The 19,164-nt window shown below is 42.1% G+C and overlaps 2 protein-coding genes across 4 annotated transcripts; both read right to left on the bottom strand.

The window, feature by feature from the left end:
- Positions 1 to 8,286: 8,286 nt before the first annotated feature.
- LOC130139188 (ethylene-responsive transcription factor 3-like) lies at positions 8,287 to 9,360 on the bottom strand (the record flags this gene model as incomplete). Its single annotated transcript, XM_056315619.1, has 1 exon — positions 8,287 to 9,360. A coding segment is annotated over one exon (780 nt), but the record flags the coding sequence as incomplete, so codon positions are not given.
- Positions 9,361 to 10,642: 1,282 nt separating this feature from the next.
- LOC115680016 (protein argonaute 16-like) lies at positions 10,643 to 18,882 on the bottom strand. Of its 3 annotated transcripts, none has more exons than XM_056315484.1 (23): positions 18,806 to 18,882; positions 17,124 to 17,421; positions 16,804 to 17,009; positions 16,477 to 16,704; positions 16,257 to 16,393; positions 16,079 to 16,176; positions 15,907 to 16,004; positions 15,650 to 15,821; positions 15,436 to 15,552; positions 15,236 to 15,343; positions 15,072 to 15,134; positions 14,793 to 14,906; positions 14,519 to 14,684; positions 14,329 to 14,441; positions 14,115 to 14,252; positions 13,899 to 14,029; positions 13,396 to 13,461; positions 12,388 to 12,451; positions 11,905 to 12,016; positions 11,746 to 11,819; positions 11,381 to 11,475; positions 11,267 to 11,298; positions 10,643 to 11,152 (listed from the first exon to the last, which is right to left on the bottom strand). In XM_056315484.1, the coding sequence occupies exons 2-23, from the start codon at positions 17,343 to 17,345 to the stop codon at positions 10,983 to 10,985; spliced, it is 2,724 nt and encodes a 907-aa protein (XP_056171459.1). In that variant the 5' UTR covers positions 17,346 to 17,421; positions 18,806 to 18,882; the 3' UTR covers positions 10,643 to 10,982. The 3 variants fall into 3 exon arrangements, with proteins under 3 accessions (XP_056171459.1, XP_030459627.2, XP_056171458.1); XM_030603767.2 differs by having other exon boundaries at positions 18,706 to 18,838; XM_056315483.1 differs by lacking the exon at positions 18,806 to 18,882 and adding an exon at positions 17,511 to 17,560.
- Between the last annotated feature and the right edge of the window lie 282 nt (positions 18,883 to 19,164).

The raw sequence follows: 19,164 nt of genomic DNA, 5'->3' as shown, positions 1-19,164 counted from the left end.
ATCCACCATGCCGCAATAGGCACCCACAACTAGACACACCGTCTTCGTATTCCTCATTATGCCTACCTAGCACGTCCTTTGAGCAAGTCTAGTCGCTGTCCCTAATCTTGGCCATCCTCCTTTGAATGCCACTTGTTCTAATTTGAAACTTCAACTAGAATTCTCCCATAATATTCTACCATCCTAATCTTTTCCCATATCATTCAATCAATTCTGCAGCAGCACAAGCATCAAATACAGAAACACAACCTTCGACTGCTAGATGACAAAACAAGTACCGTGAACCAGCTTATAAGAATCTATTGACGTGTTCTGCTCTGGTGTGACATGTAACAATCCACCTTGAATACCATAAGCTTTACAACTTGTTTTGAAAATTAAATGTGCCATGGATAAAAATCACTAAATAAGATTGATTATACGCAATTTCCATTGTGCCACATGCATGTAAATTATGTTGTCACATGTAAATCAATCCCCAAAGGTTATCCAACAGAATTGTTTCACATTTCATTTCTTCCATCCAAAGTAGATACCAGATAGGAAGGCCACCCCAGCAACCGCGACACCCAAAGACGAGAGCATTTTGACGGTAGAAACGGCCGGTTTCTTCGAAGGAACTTCCGGACGATCCATTCCCTCACAAAAGCAACAAAACAAGTTAACATAAACATCTGATGCAGAAAAAGAAAAGATCATGACACGATTAAGCATTTATAAACCATCAAATAATAACCTAACCGACACATGCAACGCGGAATAACTTCTCTCTGATGGTCCACTATACCACATGCAAAAAGCACTCGCAACATTTTCAATGAGAGCTAACACAATAATTCTTACCTCTGCATACAAAAGTTTTGCAACAATTAACTTTGTCTTTTTCCAGAGTTGCATTGCCCACGTCTCTAGGAGCCAACAAAACAAGAAAAAGAGAAGATCCTTTCGCTAACAAAAGCAACAAAACAAGTTAACATAAAACATCAGATTCAGAAAAAAGAAAAGATCATGACACGATTAAGCATTTATAAACCATCAATTATTAAAACTAACCAACACATGCAACGTGGAATGACTTCTCTCTGATGGTCCACTAAGCACTCGCAACATTTTCAATGAGAGCTAACACAATAAATCTTACCTTTAAAAGGATTCCAACATGTAACTTTGTCTTTTCCCAGAGTTGCATTGCCCAGGTCGTCCTGTGGCAGTCATAGAGCAAAGTCATGCTAGAAAAGAGCGAAGCAATGGAATTCAAAGAGCACGAACTAAAGTAAACCGATAAATAATGCTTTGTATAACTGGAGCATCTAAAAACTGCAATTCAAGACCGCGACTAAGGGTAATCCAGGTAGAAGTTAAATACGGTAATCATCTATGAAGATTCACAATGTCCATAAAAGTCGATCAACCGCTAAAAATGCAACAACATAAGTGGGTTGAATTGACTTTCGGATTCTTAGCCATCCTCTAGCGTAGGAAATCGATATGGTTGGCCTTCAGAATGAAGTGGTTTCTGCTGCTCAAAAGGATATTGTGCTACGTTTCCTCGGAAATAAATGCATGGAAAATGAAATACACCCAGAACTATTAGATAATAAGCACCTCTCACATTAATTTCTGAGTATCAATCATTGAAGCCAATAAACTAGAATGAATTGTAGATGCTCTCTACAGTCATCACTTAGTAGAAAAGAACACCTTAGAGAAGGAAGGGAAAGAAGGCGATACTTGTAGTGGGCAATCACCGGAAAAGTGCCAAAAAAGTCTTAAACCTTTTGCATTAGTGCCAATTTAGTCCTCAATCTTTTTTTGGTGCCAATTTAGTCCTAAACCTTTTGCATTTGTGCCAATTTAGTCCTAAACCTTTTTTTGGTGCCAATTCAGTCCTAAACCTTTTAAATTTGTGCCAATTCAGTCCTAAACCTTTTGTTTTTGTGCCAATTTAGTCATTCCGGCCAATTTTGACCGGAATTTGCCGACGTGGACGCCTGCCGGCCGATCACCGGCGCCGACGTGGATAACTTTAATAATATTTTTTTGAATTTTTATTTTTTTTCCTTTTTTTTCTTTTTTTTTCCACTCTTTTTTTTCTCTCCCTCCTTTCTCTGGCCGGTCGCCGGAGCCAGAGGCCGGCGAGCTCGACCTCGCCGGCCACTGGCCAGGGCGGCCTCGCCATGGTCGAGCGAGGCTCGACCTCGCCGAGATCCGGCGATGTCGGGCCTCGCCCGACCATGGCGAGGCTCGCCTCCGCCGCGAGCCCGAGCCTCGCTCGACCATGGCGAGGCTCGAGCCCTCGCTAGAGGCCGCGGCGAGGGCGAGCCTCGCCGGCGAGGCCACCACCATGGCCGAGGCCGAGGTCGAGCTCGCCGGCCGGCTCGGCGGTCGGCCGTCGGACCGGCTACCGGCTAGAGGAAGGAGGGAGAGAAAAAAAAAGTGGAAAAAAAAGAAAAAAAAGGAAAAAAAAAAAAATTCAAAAAAATATTAAAATATTATTAAAGTTGTCCACGTCAGCACCGGTGACCGGCCGCCGGCCGGCAGGCATCCACATTGGCAAATTCTGGTCAAAATTGACCGGAATGATTAAATTGGCACAAAAACAAAATGTTTAGAACTGAATTGGCACCAATTTAAAGGATTGAATTGGCATCAAAAAAAGGTTTAGGACTAAATTGGCACCAATGCAAAAGATTTAGGACTGAATTGACACCAAAAAAAGGTTTAGGACTAAATTGGCACTAATGCAAAAGGTTTAGGACTTTTTTGGCACTTTTCCCAGGCAATCACCACAGTATAAAAAAAGAAGAAGACTTCATTGCTTCTTCATATGCTACACGAAACTCACGTCCGAGATAGACCTCAAGCTTATTAGCAAGCTAATAAATAACAGAAGTGAGATCCAGAAAGATATATGTGAGTTAAATTGACTTTTGGATTCTTAGCCATCCTCTAGCGTAGGAAATCGACATGGTCGGCCTTAAGAATGAAGTAGTCTCTGCTGCTCAAAAGGATATTGTGCTGCATTTCCTCGGAAATAAATGCATGGAGAACGAATTACACCCCTAACTATTAGATAACAAGCACAATCGTTGAAGCCGAAAAACTAGAATGAATCATAGACGCTCTCTACAACCATCACTTAGAAAAAGATGGGAAAAGAAGGCAATACTTGTAGTGGGCAATCACCCAGTATTAAAAAAAAAAATCACCCAGTAAAACCTTGCTGCCATACTTCATCGCTTTTCATATGCCACACGAAACTCACGTAGCAAGCTAATAAATTACAGAAGTGAGATCCAAAAGGATATATGTGAGTTAAATTGACTTTTGCCTTCCTCCAGTGTAGGAAATTGACATGTTGGCCTTCAGAATGAAGTGGTTATGCTATGCTGCTCAAAAGGATATTGTGCTACATTTCCTAGGAAATAAATGCATGGAGAATGAATTACTCCCTAACTATTACATAATAAGCATCTCTCACATTGATTTCTGAGTAACAATCGTTGAAGCTGATAAACTAGAAAGTATCGTAGACGTTCTCTACAGCCACCACTTAGAACAGCAACAGAACACCTTAGAGAAGGAAGGGAAAAGAAGGCAATACTTGTTCTGGGTGACCCGGTATGACCTTGCCACCATACTTCATTGCTTCTTGAAATGCTACACGACGGCCACGTCCGGGAGAGACTTCAAGCTTATTAACAACCTAATAAATAACAGAAGTGAGATCCAAAAGGATAAATGTTGAGTCCAGTTAAAAGAGATGCAAAAGGATATAGCAAACAGACTAATGCTGATATAAAAGTTGTTCTAAACCAGACACCTCATAAGTTATAGCAATCAAAACTGGAAACAAATTGCAAAAAAAAACATGCCTTGGCACATGACCGCTCGTAAAGGATACAGGTTGGATTGACCATTAGAAACCAGCCACAGATGGAGATGAAATCAAATTGATCCTTTAGATTTGTATCGAATGATACTGATCAAAAGAGCATCTAATGTACACTGAAGACATTCACTTCCATGACAAAAATTTGCCACAAAATATATATCAAAATACTCTTCTCCTCGAGTATAATGCTCCATATTGTGGTTCTTCATCAGAAGGAAAACCAACAAGATGTAAATTAGATTTACAGGATTAAGCTAGAAAATCTATGGGATAAAAAAGTAAAATATTGTGAAGGCAGTTCTAGAGTCAAAACAAAACAATTATCGCACAACCTATTAAAAGCTATCATCATCCACTAATTCGTCAATGCTTGTGAGTGTCACCAAACTTTTTTCTTGGGGAAGGAACACTGAGCCGCCTCCCATGCAGGTTTGTGAGAATAAATTTGCAAAGAAACAAGCCCAAGGAAAACTACCCAAAGTTTTCCTTGGGCGATTCAAGCGTACCCACATTACCTGGGCATATCTACAAAATTACCCAAAGTTTCTTAAACTTCCTCAAGGACACCACGAAGTCATTCTAAAGCATAAAACAATGCACAATACAAGCGAAACCCCCACAACATCATCCATCCTCAATTAGCATGAATAGAAAAACAACACACGCACAGGTTCGGTGAACCCGATTCTCTTTCACTGCCACATTTTGTGGGCAAGAAAACAGATCATGCAAGAACTCAATTTTCCAAGTCTCGGTTCCTCTCCCAAACAATCGTCAGAATTCATTCTAAATCTAAAATTTAGAGCTCCAACATTCACAATACTCACCTGAGACCTCCTCTTGCGATCGGATCCCTCGCCATCAACCTGGTCCTCGGCGGTATTAGGATTGGGCTCGGGCGCACAAGAGTACTGCGCAGCAGTGGAGGGAGGCGCGGTTGCAAAGGAGCTGGTAGAGAGAGGAGGAAATATGGTGGTTTGGCGGATAAAACGAAAGTGAGACGTGAGAGGGAGGTTCTTCTGGCAGTAGAAGAGAGGGGGGAGAGGAGAACGCGAGCTGAGTGGGGGTGAGGCGAGCGGGCGATTCACGAACCGGGCTAAAGCGAGGTGAAGGTGTGCCAATGGCTGGCAATTTCGGTATTCCATGGAAAGGTTTTCGCAACATTGCGACACTGGTGATGACTGAAGAAGAAGATAAAAGAGCAGATTTTTATGAAGAGGGGAAGAAGAGAGAAGAGCTCCCAGATCGGCAGAGACAGAATCCCCAGCAGCTTCAGTTTGTTATAAAGAAAACGGGCGCGAAAGAGAGAAACCCTTGTTATATGATTTTCCTTAAATCACGGAGATAAAATATTAGGTGGGCCAGCCCTCCACGTCACCGTGGTCCAGGCCAATCACGATCAATCAACGGACGTCCATGGACCCACCACCTTAGAAACCTTGAGAAAGCTTCCCTGCGTCCTCTCTCTCTCTCCGTTAATTACGTGCGCTCTCTGTCTCCTCTCTCTCTCTCTCTCTCCTCTACGTCTCGCAAGAACCGAACGACGACCGCCGCCGCGATCCTCCGCCGGTCGCCGCTGCTGGAAAACGACGACGGAGGCTTGGTTGTCGTCCTCGTCGCAAACTGAGTGCAAGTTTCAGAGGCTGCATCTGTTGCACCGTCAAAGTACCGTCTGGTTTTGAGCGACTTCGGAGGAGGAAAGAAAGATCTGCGTGATAGAGCAAATCTTTCACCGTAGAGTAATCTTTCGCAATCTGTGCCAATCACGTTGATAACGTCAATATTCTGCAATCTGTGCCAATCCTGTCGATAGGGTAAATCTTTTACGATCTATGCTAATATTGCAGATTCTTACCTTTTATAAAAAATTTTCAATTGTGATTCTCCTTAAATTCAGATTCATACTCTTTCACTGTGAGCCCTCTCTCGTGTATTTTGCATGTTTTTCCTCACTTTTGCCAACGACCGGAGATGTCTTGTTTCGTATGTACTCAAAATTTTTGAATTCTCTTTACGTGCTGTCTTAGTGTTGGAATGAGCACGTGGTTTTGTGGATGAAAGTAACAATGAAAAGTAGACAGAGCTTGGAGGGTCGGTTTGGAGCGTTGGCAGGGGCCCCCGTTTTCTTATTAGAAGGTTTTTCTTTTGGGCTATGAGGGAGTTTTGTAGCAAAAAAATTTTTTAAGTATGCACATCATTATGGATTTCTAAACTCATTGGATCCAGTTTTCATGTTTTAGACATCAAAGCAAGGACATGTCATTAACTGATCAAAAGTTATTTCAGAACTATAGACCTTGGCTCTGTTCATACATGAAAGATCTGTTTATGTGTAGGAAGTTGGGCATTTTCTTGATGCCTTACCAGAGAGAGTTAAGTTGAGCATTCCTTACTTTATTCCCGACATCACTCTTGGAAGTTTTGGTGCCATTACTCAGGTGAGTACTCTTTTGACTCGTTAAAATTGTTATTCCAGTTGAAACAGGCAATGTTAATGACAGCTACCCTTTTAGAGTACGAAAATGATGTGCTGATAAGCATAGCCTTGCATTGGTTTTTGATGTTGCTGAAGATGTAACTCAGAACTACCTTCTGGAGCCAAGTTTCTGCTATTTGACATTACAGTGGTAAAACAAAAGTGATCATTACCTCCTGTTGGTCAAGTAACATCCTTTTGCAGCCATCTGGCTGTCCTAATGCTAGTGTCAAATACATTTCAAACGTGCCAACTATCACCAGCTTCCTAGTGAGCTTCTCTGGTGATGCTCTACCTAGATTAGAACCTATCAACTGGTACACATTATGCATAATAATTTAAGAGTATAGTTGTTTAACATAATCAGCAAGCTGGAAAATAGTGCTTTATTTAGCTTATTGTGATAATTTAGTGTTCTAATCCTAGATTTAGGATTTTACTTCATTATAGTTAGTTTAATATTATTACTGCGTCTCTTCATTGTCAAGTCTGTCCACGGCTAACTTCAGTTTTCAGTAAGTGGATGTCCACATAAATGGTATAACCTTTACTGGGCTTGCAGTCATACTATACCTGGGTTTATGTTACTCAAGGATTTTATATTTCATCATAGAGACACTTCGTTTGAGTACATAGCATAATTTTATGACGTAGTAAGATGCATGGGTATCATAGGCATGCTGGTTTTTCCTTCTTTATTGCTTTTTTTTTTAAAGCAAAACTAGACATCTCTTTCTTAAAGCAAAGCTGGGCCATGCCCTCGATCGCTGGTGCTGCATTGCTCCATCTCGTGGAGTCTCTCCCCAATTCGCCTGTAACAACTCTGGCTAAGAAAGGTTCGCTCGCAAGTTCCTTTTTTCTTTGAGCGTATCGTGGAGCGTCTCGTCCATTACCTAAGTTCATTTTAACACTTTGATTCCTGAGAAAAATTTAGTGTTATCTTGCAGGTGTGATGTCTTCATCCAGTGTGAATGAGATTACTTGGAGTGAATTGACCTTTCAAAATAAGAGGTGTAATTGTGGTAATCTTGCTACCGTGAAAATATCATAATAAACAAGAAAGAAGCACAAGCTTTACTATAATCATGAGGATAAGAGGTGTGACTTCTTTTCTTGGTGTTTGCCGACAAGCGGCGTACCTTGTTCTATCACGAAGGGTCCGTCTGGAGTCCTTGAAGATGACAGGAGAAACATTTAGTATTTGCTCAAGCATTTGAAGGATGAACCGAAGAACACTGATCCGAGGGTACAAGGATTGAGGCATAACGTGCACCATTTAAATGTCTTGTTAGATGTATTCTATTTGTTTGTGTATTATTTGCTATTTTATTACGACTACTTGTCAAGAGAACATATTTATTTGAAACTTGTAATTTTGATAGCCCGACGAATCAAACATCAAAGCTTCCCTCTCGTGTTGAATGTTTCGAACATCCATTTCCATGAAATTGTGTCGTGAATGAAGTGGCGAATGGAACAGAGTAATGACTTTCTTTAATCCCTTCTCATCTTTGTTTTCATTTTCCAGTAGTTTACGAAGTGACTAAAAGAAAGAGTGCTCCGTCGGTTTTGCCAACGGTTTGTACATTACGGTAGGCCTTTCATCCGACTTTAAAGCCAATGTGAGTTTCTTTTCTGCCAATGTGTTTGCAAAGAGTTTGTGAAACCATCAATCTAAGTGCCATACGGAATGAAAGTTGGTGATCTAATTGGACCAAGAGAAGCATCCTATGATCAATTAAAAGTACAATCCTTGATGCAACAAGTAAACAAAAATCGAGATGTGTTATCACCGCTTCAACACTAATCATACCAGATGCAAATTCCCAAGAACAGAAATCCATGCATGGACATGTCATTTTGATGTTCACATCTACATTTCTGCAAAGAGAAAGTGTCTGTACTTATCTGGGAATGATGCAAACCAGAGCAAAAACAGTCAACTGCAAAAAGATGAAATTCTCTGTACAGAGCACAACCACAGATCAAAAGAGGGAATGCCAGATTGTATTCCACATGATCCAACTATCGATCTTCGATTTCATACGTACAATTGCTACAGCTCAATTAGTCAGATCATGTCGGCAAAACCCAAGTGGCCAAGTTTTCCAATTTCTGTTTCGATCAATGAGAGTGGGAAAGATGAGTTTGAAGCCAGCAAGAAGATGATGATGAAGATCAACACACAAACTCCAAACGCGGTAATTCATCACAGGCACAGAGCAGTGGCCGTTAAATCATCACCGTCGAGATCGCCGCCGGCGCAGGGGCAGTCCGTCTGCGGCGGAAGATTGAGATCGAAGGGCAAGACCCGGCGGCTAAATTGCGCCGTCGCGCAACAATCCTCCGCCTCATCGACCACGGACGAGGAAGAGCCGCAGTCGCTGTGGCAATCATCGCCCGGGACCGGAGGTTGGGCCGGTCTCCGGTGAGCAGCCACCGGAACCCGATTCGGAACCCTGGGCCCGCCGAACGACTCCACGGTGCTGCTCAAGCTGCTGCTCGCGGGCCGGCTGGCGTCGAACCCGTCGCTGGCGGCCTCGCGGTCGGGCCGATGGTTGTGAGCCTGGTCGAGGCCGGTGGCCTGCGACCCGGCGGACTGGGGGTCCGCGGCGAAGTTGGTCCGCGCCTTGGCCCCGTAGATCCCGCGCGCCGCCGCGTCGTAGGCCCGGGCCGCGCCCTCCGCGGTGGCGAAGGTGCCGAGCCAGATCCGGCACTTCCTCGCCGGGTCCCGGATCTCGGCGGCGAACTTGCCCCACGGCCGCCGCCGCACGCCCCGGTACCTGATCTCCGGCGGCGATCGGGGTCCCCCGCCGCCGCCGCCGCCGCCGCGAGGCCCGCGGTGGCCCCGGGCCGCCGCATGGGGGTGGTGGTGGGGGAGGTGGGTTTTGGGTGAGAGAATGGGAGACGGTAGGTGCGCAAGAGGGAGGGAGAGGGAGAGGGAGAGGGAGAGATTGCGGGAGGAGTTAGGAATTTGTGCGTGGGAATTTCAACCACCTCGTCACGGAGATTGGTTAGGCGTTTGACCTCTCCTCCATGAGAGCTCGCTCTCTCTCTCTCTCTCTCTCTTCTTCTTCTTCTTCTTCCTCGTCGTCGGATTTCCTGTAATCTGAACTGATGATCTTCGTCTCGCTCGCGATGATGAACGTCTGGTTCTCTTCCTCCTCCCCTTTTGATTCTGGTTCTGGACATGGGGAAGGCGCGTGAAAGGACGGGAGTGCCCCTCCCGGCGTTTCGAAGCCCTCGGATCGTCGTTTTTCCGTCGGGGCCAAAATAGGAGTGTCCCGTATTGGTAGGTTTTCGTGGGGTGGTAGGAATTGGAAGGGTGGCAACCCGTGAAAAAATGGTCTCCACGCCATTGACCAATGTTTTAATTTGGTCCCACATTCGATCTTTGTCTAATTCGGTTCTCGTGCTGATCTTAAAGTCATGATAGTTTTACTTACTTCTTTTTGTGGATTTTGCCCCGTCGACATGGAGCATGTCGATCCGACTCGAATGTAGGACTTACATATACCGAGTTGGGCATGGAAGCAATTGTACCGGCAAAATTCGAGAAAGGGAAAAAATCACGAGAAGGAGAGAGAGAGGGGGAGGCTCGGTTGCCGCTCCTTCACAAGGGCGAGTAGGCCCTCGTAAAGATCCAATGAGGATCGCCGGCAAACATATATTCAACTATGTCAAACATGGGAATACCCTGCTAATGCTGCTCTCTTCCTATTTGTTAGTAGTTTGAAAAGGAATTGAGATTGAACGATACAACTCAAGATAGTCTTATATAGGTTTGAAATGATATTTGTTGGTATGAGAGTTCAGATTATGACCTCCTTAGATTTAAATTTTATGGGATGTCGTGAGATTGTAAGTTCGCTCTAATGAATTTATCAAATAAAAGGTGCATGTTTTACTTTGGCTCCAGGTAATCATGGGTTCGACAAAAAGGCAAGAGGATCATCATGATCAAGTCCCAACTCGCATAAGGCAATGGATAAGCCTCACCAGCCTATCCTTGAAGCTGACTTAACTAAAGTTTGAAAAATGGTTATGATTGGAAGGAATTAAATAGAAATAAAAATGTATGATCGATTTTTTGGTGGAAATGATTATTTCTTGCCAGAACTTTTCTACTGCTTATACCCTCCTCTTTGATGATAAATGAGAAGGTCCCTTGGTAAAAAGCTAACAGAAATCCGATTTAAACTGTTGGACGAAGATGTTTCCGGAGCCATCGAGGAGTCAATTGGAGCAACACAAATTAACAAGGGGAAAAATGACAGATCAAAGAGCAGATAAATGACAGATCAAAGAGCAGATTACACCAAACTGGTGATTTAAGTAGTAAGACGACCAGACCGGTCATATCTTCAGAAGCTCGAGCTATACAATTTAGAGATATCGACTTCGTTTGGCATGAAGCACTCAAAAATTTTCCTATTACACAAAACTGATTGCTTCAGGTGTTTCCTTTACTTAGCTCTCCCATATGATTAAACTATAAAATGGCTAAACTAGAGGTGTCTGCCTGCATATAAACTACTCGGTACCTAACTCTACGAATCATGAACATCAATCGAACTAGTGGAGCATTCACAGAGAGCAGTGGCCAGCACACTAACAGAAGAACATAGAGCTGCAGACATTCTCGTGCAACCTGGGGAGCTCAGGCACGGGAGGAGCAGACGCGATGCTTTCTTGTCCAGACGAGGTTTCTGATAAATCCTCGAACTTTATAAATTGGGACATCTGCTTTGCAGCAAGGTGTGCGTAATATATCGGAGCAACTGCAGAAGGAAAAGTTATTCATTTTAACTATTGAGACGGGGCATAAGCAGGGATGCAACAACCACCACATAGAAGGCTGGGGAAAGCAAGAGCATCTATGTAGAGAACATTACCAATCGAGATAGCAGTGGTGCTCCTCTGATACCTGATTTAATACGAGGAACAACAAAATGTCAACAGAGACAATCGAACTAACTGCCAAATAAGAGAATCAGCAAAATACTTACACATAAGATAGCGAGTGAATAAGATTTTGCAATCCATCAGCAGAGAAACCAATCTCATCAATCAGAACGTGATAGTGTGCTGGTCTAGAAGTTCCCTATTGTTCATGAAGACCAAATAATATGATGTTAAACCTAAGTAGAGAAACAATATTGGGTTTGAAGTTGCTGATGAGTAGACCATACTTAAAGGACCTACTGTTATTTGGATTATAGCAGCCTCAACCCTTGCTAAGCTAATGGGCAGAACCAAGTTCTAAAAAGATTTTATCATAGGACAGACATGTATTTCAAATAAAACCAGTTTTTTAACAGGCTAATTGAGGTGCATAACTTCAGATTCTCTCCTAAGAACACAAAGCACTCACAATCATCCCGGCTTGAGCACACATGTAGAAGTCGTAGTTTCTTGGATGGACGATCATTGAATCCACCACTGTCCCTGGAGAGAGAGAGAGAGAGAGAGAGGTTGGAGATGAGAAGAAATATACTTCACTAAAGAGAACCATCAATTTCAAGGAACATACCAGGTGGAACATTTTCTGGAGAATTAGCTTGAAAAAGCTTTGTGTGGTGATTCTTCTGCGCCACGATAACAGTGAATTTTGGAATATTGGTCTCCCCCAAATTCTGATAGGCCTGTACTACACAGAAGGACCATAAAACCCATTGCATATGCTCACACGCAATCATAGACACAAATAGCAAGCTTTGACATTCCAAACTGTGTTCATATGAGAAACATCAATCCCATGTCGCCAACTTGAAAGATGTTATTTCCTGGGGCATTATCTAATCGGAAATTTGACTACATTTTAAGCTTCAACTATATCTGCCTAAAAGCAATCTGAATAGGAATTTAAAGATGCTCAACATGCACGAAGTCATTTAAGATTTTTCATGAGATAAATAGCTAATGGGCAAAAGACCGAGAGTAGCACACCATCCATGTACAATATTTCTTCAAAGTTAGTGGAAAGGGAAACAAAAGATGACAACTACAGCCAAACCTTGACAATTTGCTCCAGTTCGATGTTTAAAACTTGATTGAACTGTGACTCGCTCACTCCATCCCTAAGAAAAGAGAATGGATCAAGGCAAAGAAAAGCAGGTAATGACCCCATACAAAAAAAATCAGTAACGCATTGCAAGGGTTAATGCTACAGCAACTAATTAACAACACCTGAACGTCAACTTGGGTCTGATCAGATGCTCTTCCGGACAGCTATGCAATTACGATTTACCATTTAATATTCAACATCAGATTGCCAAACTCAATGGATTAAGATTGTCTAATATGATTGGAAATCGAAGCTAGTGCTGCATATTTCTACTAATTTTTTTTTGGTCGAAACATGTTTCTACTAATTAATGAAAAGAAAATTGAAACTTATTCTTATGTTAAATAGCTAGTAGTCCATAAAAAAGAAAGAGTGTGTCACAATTGCACCGGAAAGATGATGAATGTGGCTAAATGAAGAATACTATGAGTAGTGGACATTAATAAACAAGGCTGGTAGAATAACAATCATATCGCCAAGTTTTACTAAGAAGGAGAGCCACTTTAGATATAAGATCCCAAACAGCAGTTCATGGCGCGATATGCAGAGTCCACTATGCAGTGAGCATACCTCTATGCAGGAAAATCGGCAAAATAATCTTTTGATGAATGACAGTTTTGTAAGGTATTTATTGTTGTAATTAGGTTTGATATACAGCAGTTATCACATTATCAGAAAGAAAGAGAGGGCAAAATGAAAAACGAAAAAGAAAAAAAAAATGAGCTATCCTCAATTTCTCAAGGAGATCATAGAACAATCAGACAAACTTAACTATTTAAAAGCAACCAGCAGGCAGCAGCAGCATGACATAATAACATTTCGACTGTACTAAGTTCAATTTATCACATTTCAAAACTTATTAGGCAACGAGCTGAGCTGCCCGAAAGTGATCCATATGGTTGAGACAGACAACTAGATGTTACTTTTGGCATTCAAAAAAGTCAAACGCGACAATACCGGAAAACAATTATCTGAGTCGGCTTGCGTCCATTGCTTGACTGGTAGAAGTCTAAGAGCAGTTCTCTACAAAAGGAAAAGGAAAATCTCCCCTTGAATAAAATATGCTAAGAAGAATTGTGTCACAGACAATGTCTAATAGCGGCCAACGTCAATACACGGAGATGAAAATAATAAAACTAAGACCATAGAGAAATGGCTGGAACCCTTTAACACTGAAAACATATGTTAGAAATCAGTGCATATGCATGACAAATCGACTATTCTTATGTCGCAGATGTTCATAGCTTGCATCGGTAGTGTGCACACCAATGACAAAACTACCCGAGGAAATAAAAATATAGTCGCATGTGCACAATCAATTGAGAAGTTTTGTTGCTATGGAATAAAGTACAGTTCTCACAGAAATTCAATGGGACATTAGTACACGCTCGAGCGCTTCTATGATAGCAAACGCTGATTAAGAATAAAACTTGAATGGCATGAGATCAAGATATTCGTACCGCATGATACCATCATCAACCCCGTCAGCCGAAGGCTTGAATAAAGCATCAATCATCTCCACCTTTGGTGACTGTGTTCTTACAGATGCTCTATATCTTGAAATCAATGGCCAACATCGAGAGCCAACAACCTACTCAAGATGCAATAAAATTGTCACAGGAACAACACCAACAATGGTTGTTATAATGTTTAATAGTTCTACTAGGACCATTTACCGCAGCGATGGATGGCATATCTGATCGACCAGGAGAACCATGAGAGACATCCATACCCAGAATCATTGTAGGAGTATCCTTTATTATGGGGACACTTGAAGAGTGCTCTATTGCCAACAAAGAATTTATTCCCCCGAGCTGCCAAAAGTAAATGTCAGCGTAGGAAAGAGCCAGAAAACTAATTACCTTCAAAACTGTGGCCTTGCACATTTACCTTTGAATTGACTTTAAGAAGCACATTTGTAAGGTATTGATCATTTATCTTAAATGGGCTAATGCACTGCGTGACAACACCAAAGTCACTGAGACAAATCTTCTTCCAAGGCCCTTTGAAGCGAAAAGGACATAAGTTGGTTATTCACCAAAAAATAAGTAACCCAATCAAAACACAATGATACTCCTACCATAGATATTAGAGTTCTTCCGCTCCGCCAAAACACACAGAATGAGATTAGGTGGACGTGATAACTTCTCTCTAATCTTTTCAAACATCCTTTCTACCCTTCTAAGAGGACTCTCCCGTCGCAACTGTGAATCTTCCTCAATAAGAGCCACCGGACAATCAATTTGCTGTCACGGAGAGAGAGAGAGAGAGAGAGAGAGAGAGAGAGAGAGAGAGAGAGGTCAAAAAAGGAAGAGAATGAAGTGTGAATAGCCATTTACTTTTGTTTAACGTACCACGCCCTTAGTCCGACCGCAGTCAATGAACTCACGTGAAAGGCGACTAGTATCACAACGAGCAGAGAAGTTGACAATAACCCAACGTTCGATCTTGGAAGGTTGCAAAAGGGTCTACAGATCGGGTTTAAAGGAAATTGTCGAAAAAAAAAGTGAACAGATGATTAATTGAGATGGAATCGAAAAATAACAAGATTAGAAGTACAATATAGCAGATTTTCAAAACGGAAATGCAAATCATAATCCATTCTCATCATTTTCAGGAGTCCAAGACAATACCTTTTGATTGTAGTTCCACCGTCCATTACGAGGGATGCAATCATTACCATTCCCCACCTTTAGCTGCCAGTTACAAAATACACGTTAAGTAACACAAAGCGAAAACCATCTTAACATAACTTTAGCTCTATACGCTCTAAGGCATGTAATGCATTAGCATGTACCTTTGGGGATTCAAGAACACGGCCTTTGATTTGGATCAATTGCTTTTCTAAGGAAATACCACATGCAGCAAGCACAGGATCCTCATCATAACGGTAGTTTCTCAAAGCCTATAATTTCAAGAGAGGAGACTGCATCTTTAGAATCAAAGAAGAACAAAAATAACAGAGATCTGTGAGGCCAAGAGATGTTCAGTGGGTACATCAACTAGAGTTCTTATCCTCTCCGGAGGCTTTTGCCTTGACTTTTCAACTAAAGATGCTCTCTGCATTGATGATAGTGCTTTTGTATAGCGTTGAAGTGAAACAAGCGAACAAAGCTGCAAGGTAAAAGTAAACAGGACAATATTTAGAGAGTTAGACCTCAATGATTAGGTTAATAACCTTAAGTTGAACCACGGGAAAAAAGTTGCCAACCTCCAGAGGTAGGTAATTTGGTCGCTTTGGTTTGCCAACATTAAGGCATGGCAAGTATGCAGAGAATGTAAGCTCTATGCCACGGTGCTTAATAAAATATTCAGATACAGTAATATCCACAGTCTGCTCCTCGTCATCTGGGCCTTTCCTATTTCTCAGTTTCATAGGGAAACTTGGGGACAACAGGAAAATGTTAAAGCTCCTTCTGCTTTTTAAGAACGAAAAAATGGCTAAGAAACTACATAAATATAACATACAATTGCTGATTGCATGGCTTATCACTAAGACCAACTACTTTGTACTCCATGTTGCTGTGTCTAGTCTTAACCCTCAGATTCTTCAGCATCTTCTTGGCCTGCATAAAGGATAAAATTACAGAGATTTGGAGCAATTTATAATCTATAGCATGACATGCAACAGTTTCTTTACCTTAGCCCAGTCAATGTAACGATGTTCCTTCACATTCTGGTTGGTTAAAAGGAATTCAATCACAGGTCCTGGTTTTAGGATCATTGTTGTAGACACATCTTCATTGACAGAAAAAAAAAGTATTACTGGACATGTCATGTCGAAAGAAATACAGTGAGTGGTACGAAAAGAATCCTACCCATATTCAGGGACAAACCACCCTGAGTTGGACGAAAGCTGGCATGAAAACCTTTAACACCAGCTACACCTTCTCCGACATCTGTGAAATTCCTTGAATCATCATGGAAGAATGACTGTCTTACCAGAAGACATCCCCTGCATATCCAACAGACCCTCAACAACAAATAATAGCAATTATCATATAATAAAAATGAGTAAAAGATCGACAAGAATATTACCATTTCGCCGCTGTCTGTCTCAATACTATATCAAGCACTCTTAGAGCATCCTGACCATTATTAACCTTATCCATTCCTTTTAAACCAAGAAAGATCGACTTCAAGGGTACTTTTGCAGCATAGCTTATTTCTACCTGAAAAGTCTTTGACTGGAAAGAGCGTTTTGACCGTTTAGTAGAACCATTCGAACTCTCACCATCATTACCACCAACAAGGCTCTCACTTTCCCTGACACATGAAGGAAAGGATCAACAACACGCATTAATTTAGTAGCTTATGATTCAACTTTAGAAAAGGAACTTGCAAGGAATTTGACAATGTACAGACCTCTTTGCAAAAGAATCTTCAAGAACCACAGTGAATTCGAGCTTGTTCTGTGGCAGGGGACCCACTGTATACAAAGTTTTTTCTCCATCATAAGCAAATTTCTTACCAGCAAGTTCAGAAGAGTAGGTTTGGTATAGCTTGTCAATAAGCTTTCTCCCAATTCCCTTTCCCTCGACAGCTCTCTTATCTTCTGAAGTAATAGAAACCTGTGAAAGACATCTCTGATACATTGAGTATACATATTAAAAAAGATAACCAGTTGTACTCACTTAAGTAACTACTTGGACAAAATACTTGCACATATAACAAGCTAAACATACACTGTACTGGTAAAAAACTGCATCTGGAACATTGACAGAAACTTTAAAGTGGTTGGTGAGCAGATTTATTTGCCTGCCAGCACTCCCTATCCCACGCCTGCCAACTATGGAGTATTTAGGAAAATCCACGCATTCAGGCTTCGTGTCGGGAGGAAGATTTGGGGTTGGAACAGGATGCGGTAGATTTGGATTTTCCTCCATGTTGCCAGTAACTTTGTCCATCTTCTTTTAGAACACACCCACAATTCTCTTATGCAAGTTTTTCCGTCAAAAACGGTGCGAAGGGTGGAATAGTTCACTGCCCAGTCATCAAGCATTCTAAATAATCAATTGAACAAGCTAAGGTGAAAAAAAAATCAAGAAACTCTCCATCTCATATAGCAGAACCTTTAAAAAGAGCTAATGATGATATCAATAAGTGAATTTAGCTTTCTCTTCATCCTGCACAATAATGTCAAATTGCAGTGGGCTGTTTTCAGTAGCTGCTTAGATAGCACAAAATCAAACTCTACCAAGAACCCAGCAGCAATTAAAGGTTCTCCTAAGATTCCCAAACGGATAAAAGTCAAACTAGGACCTGATGACGTTCATCTTCTATTGTTGATAAAATTGGTGCAGAGCAGCAAACCATTGCTATAGCATAAGATAATTATAAGCCAACAGCACGTAAATCACGGCCTCGGTATACTTCATTCGAAAGTGTGTCAAGGACATATTTCAATCAGAGCAGTCATAACGAGCTAATAGTTCTCCCTAAGCTTGGTAACGAAATGGGGAGTGGACATGGTTGAAACGGCAACTCTACTTATATGATTTTAAATCTTAAGTGAACCCGTGACTTTTGAAGAAACAGATAAGCAAAAAGGGACAGGGCATCATAGATACTACGCGCCGTGCCATGCGAAAATATAACATGACAAATATCATGTAACAAGTGGGTAGTGTTGGGGGAGGAAGAAGAAGAGAAAGATGGGTCGACCAAAGGAGGAGACCAAGGGAAGGACAAAGAGTAGAGTAAAACAGTGGAGCATTAAAACCGGGAAGAGAAGAAGAAGAACGAAGCATGGGTAATGAAGCTTAGAAGAAGAAAAAGTTCACAAACCAGCATACGTTGATCATGCACAAGCATGACAAACAAAAGGAAGAAAAATTTACTAAAAGCTTCGTCCTTGATGAAGACCAGTTGAAACCCAAGCGAACACACACACAGAACCAACAATTACTGCCCACACAACACACATACACAGCACAGGACCCGAAGAAATCGGTCTAATCGCGCGGACAAATCCATCCACAAACACAAAAACCAGCACAACATCCACAGAAAACAGTGTCGGGAGCGATCTCGCGGCGACATTGTCCCCCGACGCCAATGTAGCAACGTTGCTCGGAAATCCGTCGCGACACACGACGTTCCGAGGCTCGCGGGAACAAATTCTCGCCAGGAGCGGCGTTATCGGACCGCGGAAAAACCTCGGAAAGGAAAAAAAAAAAACCATGCACGGAGACAGCGTGCTCACTCGAGGTCAAACACGATCGCAGCAACGAAAGAAGAAATCGACAGAAAAGCGAGAGCTCTTACGCGGAGATCGCAGCAGAGATTCGCGGAGAGTTTTTTTCTTAGGGCTTCGAGCGGAGGGAGAAGAAGAGGAAGGAAGAAGACGGTGAGGACTACTACTGACCAGAGAGCAACAGCTACTCGGGCTGCTTCTTCTTCTCCTCCTTCTTCTTCTGGCTTTGATGGGAGCGAAAAGGGAGTGTGGAGGGAAAAAGAGAAAGGCGGCGAGGAATTATGTGCGCGTCTCGACCCAAAAAAACAAAAGGGAAAAATAATTAAATTTCCAGATTTTGAAATTCTGGGTCGATTTGTTTTTGGGTATGTAGTTCTAGATCAGGAAACCTCATCGGTTCCCAATTTTTTAAACGAGGTATTGCCTACGGGTTCGTAGGGGTGTGCAAAACAGGTCGTCCACATCGGGAATCGCCCGGATCGGATTGGCCGGTCTGGTCCTATTGCTGGGAGTGTCAATCCGGTTCCCAA

This window comes from Syzygium oleosum, unplaced genomic scaffold (assembly GCF_021117445.2).
Source record: "Syzygium oleosum isolate NSW1041296 unplaced genomic scaffold, Sole_v2.1 Sole_v2.10, whole genome shotgun sequence".
Lineage (NCBI taxonomy): Eukaryota > Viridiplantae > Streptophyta > Magnoliopsida > Myrtales > Myrtaceae > Syzygium > Syzygium oleosum.
Note: the sequence above shows the minus strand (reverse complement) of the source record. Positions and strands in the feature narration are given on the sequence as shown.

Excerpts from the sequence above, each read along its gene's own strand:
- LOC115680016 (XM_056315484.1), bottom strand. The coding sequence starts at position 17,345 with ATGGACAAAGTTACTGGCAACATGGAGGAAAATCCAAATCTACCGCAT. Across the intron at positions 11,820-11,904 it reads TCCAGAAAATGTTCCACCTG|GGACAGTGGTGGATTCAATG; the intron begins GTATGTTCCTTG and ends CTCTCTCTCCAG. Across the intron at positions 11,153-11,266 it reads CACCACTGCTATCTCGATTG|TTGCTCCGATATATTACGCA; the intron begins GTAATGTTCTCT and ends TTCCTTCTGCAG.